The sequence below is a fragment of the Tupaia chinensis genome, unplaced genomic scaffold (assembly GCF_000334495.1).
Source record: "Tupaia chinensis unplaced genomic scaffold, TupChi_1.0 Scaffold000366_1, whole genome shotgun sequence".
In the NCBI taxonomy this organism is placed as follows: domain Eukaryota; kingdom Metazoa; phylum Chordata; class Mammalia; order Scandentia; family Tupaiidae; genus Tupaia; species Tupaia belangeri.
Genome location: NW_006159863.1, coordinates 320,080 through 339,024, shown reverse-complemented (window position 1 = coordinate 339,024; position 18,945 = coordinate 320,080). Strand labels below are relative to the sequence as shown.

Here is an 18,945-nt window from a genome sequence, read left to right as displayed (position 1 = left end):
TTTATTCATTTCTTATTAACTGCAAATAAAATACCTATGTTCTACGTTCAATTTAAAGTGTTTAAGACATACAGCAGTGTTTTAACCATTGTTTCATCTTGTAAGATTTAAGCATTTTCTAGAACTATGTGGGGGTTGGATTGTTGAATATAATCTCCTCAAGACTGATAAGGTTCTCTTTCTCTTGCAGGCCCGATTGTTGGCAATGACATCGATAAGAGGCTGGTATTTATTTCTGTCTTAACCAGCTGCTGTATATCTGTGACTAGAAACTATGAATATTTGTTGGTCAGCAAAACCAAGGAACAAGAGCTATGGCAGTTGAAAAAGTCTATGTGATTCTAGGGTATTCTTCTTGGGTTTCATCGTCAGGGGTCTCCTCCCTTTCATCTCAGCAGCAATGTGGCACCTTTTCTTGTTTGATAAAGATTAAGGATATGTTTTTTGGTAAAAAACCAGAACTTAAGATCTGCTGGAAAAGGCTCAGAGACCATTTCAGTTGCAGCTGAGAAAAATGAAATTTCCATTTTATTTTGGTGCCTTGTATGGGAAATGCACTAACTCTTTTGGAAACGTGTGAATGAAAAAGACATCGAGTTTTGTCTAATAGAAACTCATGGTTATGGCGAGTGACCCAACGTGATCAGCAGGCGCAAGAGCCACAGAGGAACTCATGACGGGCTATACCATGTTGCGGAATGGGGGAGTGGGGAATGGAGGTCAGACCTGTATGTTACGATGGTCCAACCGGATCCGCCTTACTTGGCTCAGTTTTACGCTCTTCATCATTCTGGTTTTCTTCCCCCTCATTGCTCACTATTACCTCACCACTCTCGATGAGGCTGATGAGGCAGGCAAGCGGATTTTTGGTCCACGGGCTGGTAATGAGCTTTGCGAAGTAAAACACGTGCTGGATCTTTGTCGCATTCGTGAGTCTGTGAGTGAAGAGCTCTTACAGCTGGAAGCCAAGCGGCAAGAGCTGAACAGTGAGATCGCCAAGCTGAATCTGAAGATCGAAGCCTGTAAGAAGAGTATCGAGAATGCCAAGCAGGACCTCCTTCAGCTCAAGAACGTCATTAGTCAGACTGAGCATTCTTACAAAGAGCTGATGGCCCAAAATCAACCCAAACTCTCCCTGCCCATTCGCTTGCTCCCAGACAAGGACGATGCTGGCCTGCCTCCCCCAAAAGTCATCCGGGGTTGCCGGCTGCACAATTGTTTCGACTATTCTCGTTGTCCGCTCACCTCTGGTTTTCCGGTCTACGTTTATGACAGTGACCAGTTTGCCTTTGGCAGCTACCTGGATCCCTTGGTCAAGCAGGCTTTTCAGGCTACAGCACGAGCCAATGTTTATGTTACAGAGAACGCGGACATTGCCTGTCTTTACGTGATACTAGTGGGAGAAATGCAGGAGCCAGTCCTGCTGCGGCCTGCTGACCTTGAGAAGCAGTTGTATTCTCTGCCGTATTGGCGGACAGATGGGCACAACCACGTCATCATCAATCTGTCACGGAAGTCCGACACACAGAATTTACTATATAATGTCAGTACAGGCCGTGCCATGGTGGCACAGTCCACCTTCTATGCTGCCCAGTACAGACCCGGCTTTGACTTGGTAGTATCACCACTGGTCCATGCCATGTCAGAACCCAACTTCATGGAAATCCCACCCCAGGTTCCAGTGAAGCGGAAATTTCTCTTCACCTTCCAGGGAGAGAAGATTGAATCCCTAAGATCCAGCCTTCAGGAGGCCCGCTCCTTTGAAGAAGAGATTGAAGGTGACCCTCCAGCTGACTATGATGATCGGATCATTGCCACCCTAAAGGCAGTCCAGGACAGTAAGCTAGATCAGGTCCTGGTAGAATTTACCTGCAAAAACCAGCCAAAATCCAGTCTGCCTACTGAGTGGGCACTGTGTGGGGAGCGGGAGGACCGCTTAGAATTACTGAAGCTTTCCACTTTCGCCCTCATCATCACCCCTGGGGACCCTCACTTGGTTATTTCATCTGGGTGTGCAACCAGGCTCTTTGAAGCCCTGGAGGTCGGTGCCGTGCCAGTTGTGTTGGGAGAGCAAGTACAGCTTCCTTATCATGACATGCTGCAGTGGAATGAGGCGGCCCTGGTGGTGCCCAAGCCACGAGTTACCGAGGTTCATTTCTTGTTACGAAGTCTCTCCGATAGTGACCTCCTGGCTATGAGGCGGCAAGGCCGCTTTCTCTGGGAGACTTACTTCTCCACCGCTGACAGTATTTTTAATACCGTGCTGGCTATGATTAGGACTCGCATACAGATCCCAGCTGCTCCCATCCGGGAAGAGGCAGCAGCCGAGATCCCCCATCGTTCAGGCAAGGCGGCTGGAACTGACCCCAACATGGCCGACAACGGGGACTTGGACCTGGGGCCAGTGGAAACAGAGCCGCCTTATGCCTCACCGAAATACCTCCGCAACTTTACTTTGACTGTCACCGACTTCTACCGCAGCTGGAACTCTGCGCCAGGGCCTTTCCATCTTTTCCCTCACACACCCTTTGACCCCGTGTTGCCCTCGGAGGCCAAGTTCTTGGGCTCAGGGACTGGATTTCGGCCTATTGGTGGGGGAGCTGGTGGTTCTGGCAAGGAATTCCAGGCAGCACTTGGAGGCAATGTCCCACGAGAGCAGTTCACGGTGGTGATGTTGACTTACGAGCGGGAGGAAGTGCTTATGAACTCTTTAGAGAGACTGAACGGCCTTCCTTACCTGAACAAGGTGGTGGTGGTGTGGAATTCTCCCAAGCTACCATCAGAGGATCTTCTGTGGCCTGACATTGGCGTCCCCATCATGGTAATTAAAAAAATGAGTAGTTTGTTTTACTGCATGAAATAGTATTTTGCTCTTAGTCCCTTCTGATCTCCTTACTTTAGCTGTCCTAACTTTCATTGGAGAAGAATATACATATCCTTTTAAAAAATCTGTACAGATTCCTTTCCCCATGTAATTACTTGCTGCTTTTTCAGGCCTTGTCGATTCTATCACTGCTGCTCATTTCCTAAGAAGTCTCCTGTGTTTCTGCAAAACAGAACCTGTGAATGTTTACAGAACCCCTTCAGTTATTCTACAGACGTCTTTCATGTCATAACAAAGATGTGGATGATGATAACAATGATGAGAAAGCTAGCATTTAGGAAGCACTTAGGATCATAGGCACTGTAGTTTGTACTATATGACTTACATTATTGTCACTCTTTGTTCTTCTTTTTTTTTTTAATCTATAGGAACTGAGACATAGGTTAAATAATTTGCTAAAGGTCACAGTGAGTAATGGAGGAGCTGAACTTCAGTATGTCTCATTCTAGAAGATACAGTTTTAATCACCTCCCAAAGGATTAGGAAGACGACCTGGGAAGAATATTTCCTAAGATATTATAGATATCTTTTGGAAGACTGGGGTTGGGGTTTGCTATTTGGGAGTTGGAGATCCAAAACCTTTTTAATTTTTTTTTTTTTTTTATTTGCCAGAGGACACTTGTACTGGAGGTAGGGAGGTAGGGAGGCATGAGTATGTGTGAGAAAGCATCCCCCAATGGGGGGGAGATGGTCATAGACAATCTGTTCTCCATTTTTCCCTCCTTTTGGCATCCTAGGTACACACACACACACACACACACACACACACACACACACACACACATTCACCCAGCCTGTCTTTTCAAGCTGTCGGGTCTGGGACTCAAACTGCGCAGCCAGTTGTGTGAGATCCAGCACCTTAATCACCACACCACTAGCTGGCTCCCAATTCTTTCTCATTTTTTCCTAACACCTCTCATGATTGGATGTTGTATTTTGCAGGAAAAATAATAGTTACTTATACAGGGTAGGGCATTAGTTCTGAATACTTTGTTTTTCTTACTTTCTGAATTAAGCTTGGCAATTTAGAAGAAAGATGCATCCCATATCTATTAAATATAAGGCCTTAGAGCAAGTCTTAAGCAAAGTGCCAACTACTTATCCTGCAGCCTTGGTACTTTGCAGAAGAAGGTTGCAAAGGATGGCCTAAGGGCTGATGAGACATGCATGCTAGAAACTTGCTTAAGACAATTAGTAGTTTTTAGGGAAGTAGTATGTGGAAGGGGAATGTTTGGGCTAGACCAGTTTTTTTTTTTTTTTTAAGAATTATTTTATTTAACTTTATTTGTTTTAATTTGACCAGAGAGGGACAGAGGGAGAGGGTGGGGGGGAGTGAGAAATCAAATTGCCAGGTCCAGGATTCGAATCATGATCGGCCATGTGGGAGTCCAGCACCCATAACCACTATGCCACCTGCTGGCCCCTAGACCAGTTTTTTAAAAATGTATTTCATTAAGAAACTAATTCATTTGAAACATTTTCTAAGCAGGTGCATGATGTGATACAAAGTTTGAATTTTGGAAAGATATGAGACCTGATATTAGTCATTCTGTGATCTTAGAGAAGGTATTTGGGGAACTAGTTTCTTTTTAGAGAGCAATCTAAGGTACTGCACCTAAGGATTCTAGAAGGTAACTTGGTTATTTGATTCCTTCTCCCCCGTTAGAGTGGATGGAATCTAGTAGGTATATTCTGCCTATGTCATGGACAGCTTTAACCGACCTCACTGATAAAGGCTTTTTGTAACCTCTATAATTTCTGGGTTTTGCCATAGCTGTTACTGCTTGCTTCCTACTGTGTAAAGTACCTAGCAATTCTTGTTTTAAATTTCCTTTCTCAGTACTCTTGCTAGTCTTTTCTTGAATTGTATTATTTATTTGAATTTATAATCTGAGGCTATTCGAAGACTGTACAGTTCTAAAAACTACTGATCCAGAGTTATCTTGTATATTAAGGAAAGTTTTGTAAATGGGGAAATGTATAGATTTCTTCTCAAATAAATTTCATTTTTTTCCTTTTGCAATTACAACTTTATGTCACTGACATTAAAAAAAAAAATTATTCCACGAAAGGTAGATGCTACTCAACTAGTTAAAGCAGCCCTTGTTTTCCAGTTTTCCTTGAGTTTAATAGGGATTTGGAGTAGCTGGTGCCACCCCAGTTGATAATAACTGAAATTCGTCGAGAACTTAACAGAACTAATCCTTTCTTTTAATTCTGGTGGGCGATAAGTTGTCCTCTGTAATTTACTGGGCAGTCCATTTCAATAATATAATACCTAGTTGGAAAATCCCAGAAACTTTCCACTTTGCAGAGGTGTGTGTGCGGGGGTCATTCTAAATAGCTTTCTCATATTAGGAATACAAGTTTTTTCTAGTTCTTTAGAAAAAGATGAAACAATTTAAAGCTGGAGCATTTTCACTCCTTTATCTCAATATTTTGACTGTGCTTTCTGGTTAAGAGAGCCAGATATTTGGGGCAGCAGTTGAAATCGCTGACCTGATGTCGCTGGCCTCCTGGGTGTCGATCCTTCCAGGTCTCAGGGATGGAGAGAGACTGGCAGCTCTTTTGCCTATGGAAAGTGGGCACTGTTATGATATGTCTCAAAGTGAGATCCAGAAACTTCCATTCCACTTCTGAAAATGTTGGACAATTTGTGCTTCTCTTATGCCCAGGTTCCCAACAAGCAATAGGCATAAATGTTGGATCTTTGTGGCCTGTGAAATCTTTTGAGCCCTAGTTATTTAAGAGAAGAAGGATTAGTTTAGGAGTATCTGATATTAGTTACAGAATGAAGGGATCTGGTTTAGAGTAGTCATCTTGATTGGCACCATACTTCGGATACTTCCTTTCCAAATGCTCTGTGTAAAGAGAATTTCAGCTCAGATGGGGTTAATGTTTGGGCAGAGAGATAGGAGATGAGTGAAGTGCCACCAGTTGGAGTGTGTCTCTCATCTGAGGAGTGTATGAGTGCTGGGCAGGGGTAGTGACAGTGGATGCATCTGCTTTCTTCCAGTCTCTTGTCCATTTCATAGAGTCGAGTTATGTTCCTTTAGCTCTCAGAGCATAACAACAAGGTATCTAGTGGAAGCCAAATGAAGACTATTATTGCGACAAGGGATTCGGGGTCCATTCTTGTAAAACTCTCTTCTAACTAGCTTGGAGACCAGCTGCTTTGTGGCCCCCTAAAGACGCTCTGCTCTTTCCAGGCTTTCATTGTTTTGATGATGTGTCAGTGAGTTTTCAAAATTTTGCTTTCCCGTATGTAATGTGTGGTTTTCTCTGGCTGCTTTCAAGATTTTTTTCTTTATATTTGTTTTTTTAGCCATGTAAGTATGATATGCCTCAGCATGGTTTTCTTTTATTTTGGAAAGTGTTGATATTTTTGTTTTAGCAGGCAGTTTGTTTGGTTGTACTCAAACTGAAACTTCTGTCTCTTGAATGGCAACTCAAATGTTATTTGAGTTCTTCTGTATTTAGCTGGTTTGATCATAAACTACACCAAGCACGTTCAGTTTGGGGGTGGGCCAGAGTCTGGGTAGTTTATGCACAGAACTTGTTGCTCCTCCTTTCTTGCTTTCACCTTTTTGAAATTTCTTCCTTTCTTTCCAGGGGGCCATGTTGGCCTCAGACTCATTCCTCTTATTTTTCAGGCTAGACTGTGTTTCTGTTGTTGTTTGTTCTTTAATTGACAGAAAGTGCTTGCCAGAAAGAGGAAGAAGAGAAGTAACCCCCCACCCCAACCCCAATGGGAAGGTCACACCATAATTCTTCTTTCATTTCTCCATCCTCTTGAGATTTTGGGCATGTATGCACGCACACTTGGTGTGTTTTCCAAGCCACCAGGGCCAAGACTTGAACCACAATTGGCCATGTGAGATTTGACTCACCACCAGGCTGTGAGACTGGCCCAAGGCTGGGTTTTGTGTGAGAATTGTAGCTGCCCTTCATGATGTTAGCTTTGGCCTACTCTCAGGGTAAAGCAACAGTAACTCTTCCCATATCAATAGTTCCCTCCCTCTCAATTTCAGCATCTCTCCGTAATTTTGCCTTCTTTTTACTAGTAATTTTGAGGTTTTTGTTTTGTCTTGTTTTGTTTTTGAAACTTAAGTGTTATGCCAGGGGAGTTATTTTAATAATATTTCTCCGTTATTAGGGAAAAGGAAAAAAGATGGCATGGGATTGCCTCAGTAGTACCCTCTTGGTAGCGTTGACTTCCCTGCTTGGGACATGGTTGCTCAGACTGTTGAGAAGCTTTATTTCTGGTTAGGCCTCAGGCAAGGGGAGAGATCATTCTAAAGACTAACTCCTTAGAAATTGATAAGCTTTATCCTTTTTCTGTGCATATACTCTTATTTGTACAAATATCCCTTGAATGAAACAGATGATAACTTCCTAAAATTGTGATTTCTAAGTGACACTCACAGAAAAAACAGTCTAGTTTCTCCAGGTCTAAAACTATGCAAAATCTGGTAGAGGCCTCATTAGGTATTGGGATGCCTGGGAAGTTGTGCTTTTTTTTTTTTAAATTTTTCTTTTACAGTATTTTAGTTAATAATGTGGGACCTGCAGCAATGACTTTCTCTTTTTGTTTAAAAATGACTGCAAGGAAAATTATATAAAACAAAGCTACCAGAAATGAGAAATAGTAGTAACAATTAAAGGAGTAAAAGGAGCTGCTGAAAAATCATATTGTGTAAATTGCACCAAGTCAATTCCTTAGATAATGGTTCCCCGTTTTAATGAAATGTATTCTGGGCCAGCAGGTGGCTTGGAGGTTAAAGTGGCTAGATATCCCACATGAGCAACTTTGTACTTTGAGTCCTGGACCTGGTGGCTTGAAGCTCAAAGAGGCTGGATGCGAGTGCTTATTTGCCCAAAAGTTCTGAGAGGAAACTGGAGGAGGGATTGCAGTGTTGCCATCCCTCCAGGGTGTGATTTGTCACTTTCTCTCTCTCTCTCTCTTTGGTAAGCGTTTGCATCCAATAGCATAAACTGAAGAAAAATAGCAATAATAATTCTTACAAATTCAAAGTAAGGAATCTGACTTGGTGTGCATGCACACGTGTGCGTGTGTGTGTGTGCGTGTGTTGCTGTAGGGCGCTTGGGCTCACCGGAAGGGGATGGAGTGAGAAATGGCCCACCAGGGGCATGGCCGTGCTACAATTTCTTCTCATCCCGTCTCCTTGGGATTTGGGGCACACACACGCATGTGACTGGCATAATTTTCAAACTGCTGGGTCTGGGACTCCAACTGCGTAGTTGTCCATGTGGGCTCCAATGCCTTAACCTCCATGCTACCTCCTGGCCCCAAGACTGGGAGATTTTTATTGCTTCAGGTCACTTGACTAATTAATACTGAAATGGGACTCAGGGTTAGGATTAGGTCTCAGGACTTTTGACCAGTTCAGTACATATTTATTTATTTATTTATGTATTTATTTATTTTTTACCAAGTCTAAATTTCTTAAAAAGGCACAATCTTGTTTTTTAAAAGTAAATTCTACGTGTGTAAATTACCATATATGTATATGTAATGTATATAAATTAAAAAAAGTATGTATAGGATATCGAAAAAATATATATATAATGTGTAACCAAATAGGAAGAGGTTGTGCAAATCTCATTTTATAAGAACTGCCAATATGGGACCAGCTGTTGGCGTTAATGGCTATGTCGCTGGACTCCCATGTAGCTGACCATGGTTCGAGTCCCGGACTTGGTGGCTTAAACTCACCCGCCGGGCATGTGTGCATGCGTGCCCAAGATCCCGAGAGGAGAGTGGAGGAGAAGGGATTGCAGCATGGCCAGCCCCCCTAGGTAAGGGGGTGATTTCTCACTTTCTGTCTCTCTGTCTCTCTCTGTCTTTCTGGCGAGTGTGCACACCTTATAGCAAAAACCTCTCCCCCAAAAAAAGAAAAAAACTGCCAATATATATATATTTTTTTTAAACAGGCTCTCACTATTTCATGCCCACCCCCACCCCCGGCCGCAGACTTCCAAGTAGCTGGGATGCTCTTTATTTGCATTCTGTCATTTGATGTTGAATTTCTAATTTATGCTATTCTATGTGCCATGTCACGGGGATTGTTGGCAACTTTTTCTCTTACAGGTTAAATAGATTTGTTTCATAAGCTGAAGCATACACTGCTTTTTGTATTACACTAGACTCGTATTTGAAGTATAACTGGAAACCCAATTCACTATGTCACCTTCTTACCTCCTTTGTATTTCCTAGCTTGTTTTTCCATCTGTTGTTGCTCAGTGAGTGATTGAGTCCCTTGAATATTCAAGAAGTCTTAAATGCTTCTTATTTTTCTGTTGTCTTCCCTTTGTGGCTTCCCTCTTCACCCACTCACCCTAAGCTCTGTTGTGTGGGTCCTCACAATTAGGTACTCATAACTGTGTGCTCTTTTTTGTACGTCCTTTTCTCAATTCCCAAGCTTTCTGATAGGTTGCTTTTTTAAGTTAGAGGGAAGGGATAATGGAGGATTCAAGTTAGCTGCTATTTACTTTTCTTGCCTGTGTGATGGCTCGACATGAGGGTCAGTCTTAGATATGGATTCATTACAGAAATGTATAATGCATGAGTACATGTCGTTGGAGGACAGAGATCGATGGGCCTGGCAGGACATGTTATCCTAACAAGAAAAAGGACAACATTCAAACTGCATTTCAATTGCTGAGTTTAGGACGTGGCTGGGTCCTGGCCATGATTGTTGTCCTGCTTTGTTGAGATGAGAGAAGGTCAAGGCTGTGAATGATGGTAGACAGAACTAGGGAGGCATCATCAGAGAGCTCTACATGTGCACAAAAAAATGAGTGTCACTGGGCACTGCTCCCATCGATTGTTGTTGGTTATATTATTGAGCATAGAAAACTATACTAAACGCTAAGAGATTTCCTAATTCCTCTTTCATTCTTGTTCTTTAGTAGTATTAAATATATTGCATGCTTATCTATAGTTTTGATCAGTAAACTCGTCAGGTTCCCCACCTCCATATTCTGAAAATAGAATGACAGGGCTAACTTATGTCCCATTTCCCATTCATTCATTCATTTGTAAGACATTTATTGAACGTCTGTTTCATGCCAGGCACTGTGTTCTATTTTGCTCAGTGTCGTACCAGGAACTAAAGCAGTAATTTGAAGGTCAGTCTTCACATCCACAAGTTACTCAGAAACAATCACCAGTCTTCTAATAGGTGTATGCTAGTAACATGAAGAAATAGCCAGTGTTTAGGCAGAAGGGGAGCATAGCTTTAATTTGAGATGACACATCAACAAAAATGAGAATCTTCCTAAACATGACTTGATACTTGTGGTTGACTTGTTTCTGCCTTTTCTTAGATTCCTAAAGACCAATACTTACTGTGAGTCTATGTTTAGTAATGCCTGAATCTTTTTTTTTTTTTTTTAATTCTAGTGCCAGAATGGATAATGGTTTATTTGCTGAGCTTTTGTCTAGTCATTAAGCACTACAGCTTTGCAATCAAACTGATAGAAGAAAGGTTTTGCATTTCACCTCTTACTCCCAATTTTGGCTTGCAAATTTGTTTTTATCTTTTTTTTTTATTGTTTTGTTATTGTTTTTTGTTTGTTTAGGTTTGTGCCATAGAGTGCATGTGTTCGCTTGAGAGCAACAGAGACGGAGGAGGTAAAGTGAGAAATCAACTCCCTGGAGGGATGGCCACATCGCAATCCTTTCTTCTCCATTCTCCTCCTGGAATTTTAGGCATGCACACATGGGCCCAGCATAACTAACTAACTAATTTTCTTTCTTTCTCTCTTTCTCCCTTTCCTTTCCTTTCCTTTTCTTTTTCTTTTTCTTTTTCTCTTTCTTTCTTTCTTTCTTTCTTTCTTTTGCCTCTCTCTCTCCCCTTTCCTTCCCTTACTTCCTTCCCTCCTTCCTTTATTCTTCTTATTTTTTTTTCGGAGAAAAAAGATGTTTTGTTATCTTGATTTGATCACAAATTATAATTTATATTATTTGTAAAGGTTTTATAAATGTAAGCTGGTCCTCTTTAAAGTCTCAAAAAGCCACATTAACCTAAAGCACAGGAAATTAATTGAAAGAAGTTGTACCATAGTTCTACATGTCATGTGGAATCACGGAAAGAAGAATTATTGTAATCATTACCCAAGGTGGTATCAAAGATAACACGAGTGCAGCAGTTCCATGTTGTCAAGGTCAATGTTCTGAACTCTGAATCTGAAGACAGAGCAAGAGGTGCTTGGTCTGAAATGTAAACTCAAACATGTACTATGTCAATATGAATCAGAACGAAAGTACATCTTCAATTTCTAACAGCAAAAAATAGTTGCAAATATTGTATTCTTCAATAAAAGAAGAAAACAGATTTAGGATAAACTGTTGGGCAGTCTTACCAACCAGGCCACCTTTCAGGACAAATTTCCAGGGTAGCAATAATGAGCTACAGTAAAGCTCTGCACATATAAGTTAGGTGTTTGCTATTAAACCAAAGCCAGTACCTTGATTTGTAAAGTTTGCAAATCAAAAGCAACCAGTAATTATACATCAGGATTGGTGGGAATACCTAATATTATTTCACAGCTGCCACTGTGTGCTGCTGCTTCTCTGACACAATTGGCACGGGCCTGGGTTTGCCATGTTTACAACTCACCCCCTTTCTTTAATGAACTTCTGTATGATGCACTGTTCTTGAATCTGACTGTAGATAGATTTTGGTAGATGCTGGTGACCAGCAACACGTTTTATTTGAGGATGTTGTTGAAATTTCTCCTTCAGCTCCTGGCTATAATCCTTGGCTGCTTTTTCTTGTGATGTACGCACACCCAGTTTTTCAGAAGCATTAGCTTTCCACAGACGAATGTTCATTTCATCCGGTCCACACATAATACACTTGCTGTCTGAAGTCCATTTTACACAGACTGTGCTGCATTCGCTTTGTGTGATAGACTTTCCTGCTTCAACTTTGGTCCACAGGAAAGATGTCAATAGGTTCATCAATAGAGAACCACCATTGAGAGTCATGCTGTGAAGTACACACTGCACTTTCCCAGTTGGAAGAGCAATGCACATCGAGCACTGCAGGCACATGACCCGTATGGGCCATTAAGGGAGTGTCCAGTGCACACATGTTGAAAGTATATCAGTTGTAATCTTCATTTACTGCAGTAAAAATGAAAGCTTCCATAGGGTTCCAAAAGATTTTATTTGTTCTCATATCTAAGATAACCTTTTTCAGAGGAGTAGCTTGCCTCATACTATATAGTGCTGTATTCCGATCAGAAGCACAACTTCCCAAGAGAAATGTCTCAGTTGGGTTAAATTTAACACTACTTATACTGTCAAATCCCCAAGTCATTGAACATACAGGATTGGTTCTTTGTTCATCGCAAATGTTTACTTACTGTCCACATGTGGCAAAAACAGCTTCTTTTTGGTGATGACCAATTCCAGTAGACACTGTCTTTCCTAATAAAGTATGTAAGGGCTCTTCCTCTTCTCCATAGCCTGTCCATCCATTTCCCGCTGCTTCTGTTTTATCATCCCCAGCTGTAAAAAAGAAATCCCACAAAACTGAGTGCATTTTCCTATACAAAACCCACAAAACATTCATGTGCTTATATTGTATGGGTACACTTTGACTTAGTCAGGTTCTGTACTCTCACCTCTCCATCACATGCGCTGGAGAGGACCGTAGGCAGGCTCTTTGGATGCTTTGTCACACAGTTGATTCTGTCTCCGTGACCATCCAGGAAGCAAGGAATGGTTTTGCAAATACCCATCCCAGTTTGGTCCATTTATAGCTCTTACATATTCTTGAGGGGGTCCTCAAAGGATGTAAGGTAGGATCATAGTTTCTTGAAACTCTCTGTGAGTCAAAGTGGTTTCACGGACATAGCTGTCTGGGTTACAGCTCAGCATCTTCACCTTCATCTTAAGGGATATCTTCCTTCCAACCTCCCTGAGTTTCCACTCGTGTTCCCCTAGCATGATTTTCAAGTACCAGATCTCAGACTTGAACTGCCGAAGGCCCTGTGGGAGACCAGTGCCTTAACAACCATGCCACCTGCTGGCTCCTTCGCTTGCAAGTTTGTAAGAGCAGAAATATCTTTGTGATTACGGAGAAACGGTGATTGTCCTTTGATAACAAAATTGGAGCACTTCAGTAGTGGCACCAATGACTTATTTTTCTTTATTAATTCTGTGTGAGTGCTAGAGAGAGACATATGGAGAAAGCACCCTCCAATGGGGCCCAGAAACACCACAGTCTGTTTCCTTTCATGTCTCCGATCCCATCAGAGCCCAGGGCACATATGCCTTTGTGTTAATGCTGGGACCTGGGATTCCAACCTCAGTTGACCATGTGGGATCCACCTTTGTACAACGTTTAGCCACTGTGCTCCTGTACTGACCCATTGGTGACTTTCTGACCAGATAATTCTTGCTTTTGGGAGGGCTGTCCTGTGCATGACAGGATTTGGCAGCATCTTTGGCTTCTATCCACTACATTGAAATAACTCACCACCACCCCCCTCCTCATGACAACCCAAACTGTCTCCAGACATTGTCAGATGTCCCCTGGGGGCCATAATCCCTCCTGATTGAGAATTAATGCTCTAAATTCTTCAAGCAGACTTACTGACCACAGTCGTTTGTCAGTTAACCACAAGTAAGCTATAATACTTAATGTTATGTTTCCGTGAATCCTTAAAAACGTTCCTTTCATTCTGTTGTGAATACTGAAACACAGTTCTCTGAACCTGAACATCTCACTGTCATCCAGCCTGCAGGAGCTGTGCCAGGATGAGCAGAGGTGATAGGGAGATTTCATTGCTGAAATTCATAGAAGTAATTCTCTTTCTGTCTCTTGATACCTGAGGAATAGTAGATGTACTCAGAAAACTGGCTATAGACTAGCCTTGTGGCCTAATGGTTAAGGGAAGCCAGATCCCACATGACCAACACTGCTTGAGTCACGTCCCCTTCATGTATGCCCCAAATCCTGACAGGATGGGAAGATGGAGGTGAAGGGATTGTAACACGACTATACCCCATCAGGGTGTGCTTTTTTCCCTCTCCCTCTCTGTGTCTCTCTCTGGCATGTGCATGCTCCCTCTGATAATTAAAAACCAAAACAACAACAACAACAACAACCCACCTGATAATGGGGCTGGCAGGTGGTGTGGTGGTTAAGGAGAAAATTCCCAAGAGGAGAATGGAGAAGGGATTGTGATGTTGCCATCCCACGCTGGGGGATGATTTCTCACTTTCCTTCTCTCTGTCTCTCTCAGGGAGCACACATGCCCTATGTCAAAAATCTAAAACAAACAATAAAGAAATTGGTTATGAAATATAGACTGAAATGCATTTGACATTACATCCCCAACTCTTTAGTCTTACTTGTCTTTTTTTGGGGGGGAAGAATTTATTTATTTAACTTTATTTGTTTTATTTTTTAATTTGACCAGAGAGAGACAGAGAGAAAGGGAATTTGAGAAAGTAAGCCACCAGGTCCAGGACTCAAACCGTCATTGGCCGTGTGGGAGTCCAGTACTCCAACCACCAACCACCATTCCATCAGCTAAGTTTTTTAAAGTACATAAGGTTCTCTGGATTTGATTCATTTGTAAATAGGACAGATAGTTTTACATATGCTCTAGGTATCAAAAATCATAATTAGTTTGTTTTTAGATTCAGGATTAGGTTATTTATAGGATTGTCAAGTTTGGCTGAAAAATAACTTTGTTTTTACAAATATGGTGCTGTGTTGATTTAGCAGACAGGTTGCTGACATCTACACATCTAGTAAGTGGAAGAATTAGAATTTCAACCAAACTTCTCTGATGGGCTGCAAAACTGTCTTTTCTTTCTGTACCAGTACTTCTTAAAATTTAATGTACCCAGGAGTCAGCTGGGGATTTTGTTGAAATGCAAATTCTGACTTGGGTCAGACTCTCTGGGTGGGCCTGCAGTTCTCCTTGTCCTGAAGTCCCTGGTGATGCCAGGGCTGCTGGTCTTTGGATCACACTTGAGGACCTAGCCTCTGTGCTGATCCTTCTGGGTTACTGATGTTGCTGTGAGTAATCCTCCTGAAGATCAACCCACAGAATTGATAATCTATGTAAATAGGCAAAATTGAATTTTCCAATGATTTTTCCCTTCATTTTAAGTTATGTATATTCTCTACTGATTTTTTTTTTCCTACAAACAATTGTAGTTCAAAGATACTTCACAAAGTCTCAAAATTGTATGGCTCTTACAAGTCACTACCTGATTTCTCAACTCAAAGCATGTAACTAATGCTTAAAGATCTATATGTGCTTGATTTTAAGCTGTGTCTCTTCACTGCTGGAGTTGAGGAGCTTCATTCGGCTGAATGGTAGGATTACAGTTGTGTGTTAGATGACTGCTAGTTGGCATTAGGAAAGTAAATCGAATGACCTGAGGGAGTAAATTGAAGAGTTGCATGAACAGCTACTGACTTCCATCATTTGTAAGGCAGGCGTCACTTTTATTTTTAATTTGCCAGAGGGTGTATGTGCCTGCTGGAGGGAGAAGGAAAGTGAGAAAGCCTCTTCACCTCCGCCCCTGGAGAATGGTTATGCTATAATCCCTTCTCTTCCACCTCTTCCTCCTTTCAGGATTTTGGATACATGTGAGCATGCTCCCCTTGCATTTCTCAAGCTGCCAGAACCACAGCTCAACCACAGGGTCAACCATGTGGGATCCAGCTGCCTTTAACCACCACTCCATGGGCTGGCCCTCACGTTACATTTTAATGTCTCTGAAATTGGGATGCCTCTTACATTAAATGACATTTTATCACAGCCGAATGTGCCATTTGACTCCTGCCACCTCTTGTCACTCCTTGCTCCATGGGGAATGGAGCCCGGCAGCTGCTAAGTGAAGCACCTGGAGGCTTCCCTCCCTTCTACTTTTTGTGCCTTAAGACAGGCCTGAGTTCCTTTGTTCTTTCATTGCTGAATCTGAGTTTAGGAGACCCCATGTACAAACTCAGGGGTTTGTATATTGATCAGGCATGCAGGCAGGATGGATTTCTATGTTTATTGCTTGGCCCTGACATCTTTTGGGACAGAATGCCTCTGGGGGCTGAGGCAAGGCCTAAAAAACTATTTACTAAATTATCATTTCAAGTGATCTATTTTGCATGCTTCATTCCTTCCACCCCCCTTTACCATAGTGGTCTTGTGCTTGCTGGAAAAAGAGAGGGAAAGTAAGAAATCACCCCCTAGGGAGGATGACCGTGCTAGAACCCCCTCTCCTTTATTCTCAGGATTTTTTAGCATGCAGGCATACATATGTTGGGTTCAGGAGTCATTCCATAGTCAGACATAGGAGTCCAGCGCCTTAACCACCACGCCAGCTGCCGGCCCCTTCATGCTTTCTTAATTGGCACTGTTTTCTTTCCTTGATGATACAGAAAGTTTTAAGGCATTTCCCACAGTGGCTTTGAAGAAATTTATAAGGTTAATATTAAGTTAGCCATAGTTTATAAAATTCAGCAGAGAAAGGATTAGGTTTGGAGTTAGAAAATATAAGTTAGAGTTCTGGCTTTTACAGGCCCTTGTGAGCCTCAGTCTATCCATGAATGAAGTGAGAGTTGGATCATTTGATCTCTGAGGCCCTTCTAGCTCTGAATTAATTGGATGCTAAGTGTGCTAGAAAGAATGAATTAAAGTATGAGTACTCAGCTTTAAGAACATAGAAGTGAGTCATTCTGACAGAGTGTGGTAGGCAATTGAGATGGGCTTTAGAGGAAGAGAAGTTTTGGTCAAAAAATGGAAGAAAATGTTATTTTAAGCTGAGGAAACAACTAATTCATCGTGCCAGGTAGAACTCATCCTCAGTACAGGTATAATGGTCTGTTGAAAGTATGATGATCCTTCCTGAATTTCTAAAAAGATTATTCTTTATGAAGTTCTCTTAGTTTTTTGGGGTTTTTTTTTTTTTTTTTTTTTGCTATAGGGTGCATGCACTCACCAGAAAGACAGAGACAGAGAGATAGAAAGCAAGAAATCACCCCCGGGGGGATGGCCACACCGCAGTCTCTTCTCCTCCATTCTTCTCTCGGGATCTTGGGCACACATGCACACGTACCCGGCATGAGTAAGCCACCGGGTCTGGGACTCGAACTGCGGTCAACTACATGGGAGTTCAGCGACATAGCCATTATACTAACTGTTGGTCCCGTTTTTTGGTTTTTGAGAATAACAGTGGTTCCGTATTAGTTGGACTGATCAGATAAAGATACCATAAAAATAAAATGAACCATCAAAGTATTGACTGTGCTGTTTATTCGAGTATCAAGTGGCAAGGTGAATAACAAAGATACTACCTACATTGTAGGTAAACATTGCTAATCAGAGATACGGTTTAAATGTAAAGATACCATTTTAATGTATCACGAGTTTTATTTGAGGTGTTAATCTTTGTTTTATAAAGAAAATACTGCTTTGCATATGTGGATCATTTTGGATAGATGTTCTTTGAGTTCAGATTTGCTGTTAGTTTTACTTAGTGAAAAGAAAGAAAAAGCTGGGTGCTGGCAGGTGGCTTGTGATTAGGGTGCTGGACTCTCACATGGCCAACCATGGTTCAAGTCCCAGACCTGGGAACTTGCTTTCTCACCTTCTCTCTCTCTCTCTGTATCCAGTCAAATTTTAAAAAGTAATAATAAATAAATAAAATTAATAAAATACTTCTTTTTTAAAGAAAAGGAAAAGCTTTTGTATGTGTAGTCAACATTGTAGGTTGGAATCATAAAGGTGATATTAATAATCTCAACAGGATGACCTGAGCTATTGCTGCTGTTTTATACCCAAAAATGACTTTAAAGTTGGGGGTCAGCAATGATAGACTCAGGGGATTTCTAAGTTTGGTTTTAAAGTTTAAGCAAGCCGAGGAATTCCAGAGCTGAGAATTGGAATGTCAAGTCTACTCTGCCACCTTGTGTTCTTTTGGGAGAGTTATTTTTAAATCCTTAGATGGTATTTATCATATATGTAAAATACTCCTCAGCTCTAGTTTGTTTCATAGGAAAATTAGTTAACAAGTGGTAAAGCTTTAAATGTGAAATCCTTATGCATTTGTCGAATTATAAGGCAGTATTTAATTCCTGAAAAGCATGTGCCAAGTTTTATGAGTGGTAGGTAATCAGGCAAAATTACTCAGTATGTTCATCCACAGTCTTTTCTGACCTAAACCACTTTCTGTTTAGCCTTTTGTAATGCAGCATTGATTCCTAGTGTTTTTTTCCTCCCTTTACAGGTGGTCAGAACTGAGAAGAACAGTTTGAACAATCGATTCCTGCCCTGGAGAGAAATCGAGACAGAGGCCATCCTGTCTATCGATGACGATGCTCACCTGCGCCACGACGAAATCATGTTTGGGTTTCGGTGAGGGACTGATTTTCTGTCAAGAAACACTTTTGTTAGAAAGTGACAAAAAAAAAAAAACAACCAGGACCAGCAGTTGGCATAATGGCTATATCGCTGGACTCCTATATAGTCAACCGTGGTTCGAGTCCTGGACCCGGTGGCTCAATATAGTCAAGTGTATGTGTGTGCCCAGGATCCCTAGAGGAGAATGGAGGAGAAGAGATTGCGGCGTGGCCAACCCCTCTGAGGGGTGATGTCTCGCTTTCTGTCTCTCTGTCTCTCTCTCTGTCTCTCTCTGTCTTTCTGGCAAGCACACGCACTCTGTAGCAAAAACCTCTCAAGAAAAAAAAAAAAGGAAAGTGACAGAAAAACCAACTCAACTCTGAATTAGGCAGCCAAATGAATTTTTTTGGCTGACAGTAACTGAGAAACCCTCAGAGGTGGTGAGAGCTAGGAAGTGGCTGGATCAGGGATGGTATTGGAAGACTCCATTTCTCTTCATCTCCAGGCTCTGATTTTCTCTCAGGTGGGCTCTTCCTCTGAGGCCAGGAAGAGGGAATTCTTCGATTTGCCACCTCTGAGTTACCTGCTCTTTAGGTGAAGGTATATCAGCTGGTCACCTCTTCCCCATTTCCTGCAAGCCACTCCTCTATTTTTCTGTCTATATAGAT

The 18,945-nt window shown here is 41.8% G+C and overlaps 1 protein-coding gene and 1 pseudogene across 2 annotated transcripts in view; one reads left to right on the top strand and one right to left on the bottom strand.

Annotated features, from left to right (window-relative positions):
• EXTL3 (exostosin like glycosyltransferase 3) overlaps positions 1-18,945 on the top strand; it is a 103,775-nt gene that overhangs the window by 66,062 nt on the left and 18,768 nt on the right. For both annotated transcript variants that reach the window (XM_027773721.1, XM_006153204.3), the window contains exons 3-4: positions 191-2,821; positions 18,165-18,292. In XM_027773721.1, the coding sequence (XP_027629522.1) occupies positions 674-2,821; positions 18,165-18,292 (2,276 nt within the window). In that variant the 5' untranslated portion in view covers positions 191-673. The remainder of the gene's footprint in view (positions 1-190; positions 2,822-18,164; positions 18,293-18,945) is intronic.
• LOC102472127 (DDB1- and CUL4-associated factor 13 pseudogene) lies at positions 11,449-12,809 on the bottom strand (annotated as a pseudogene).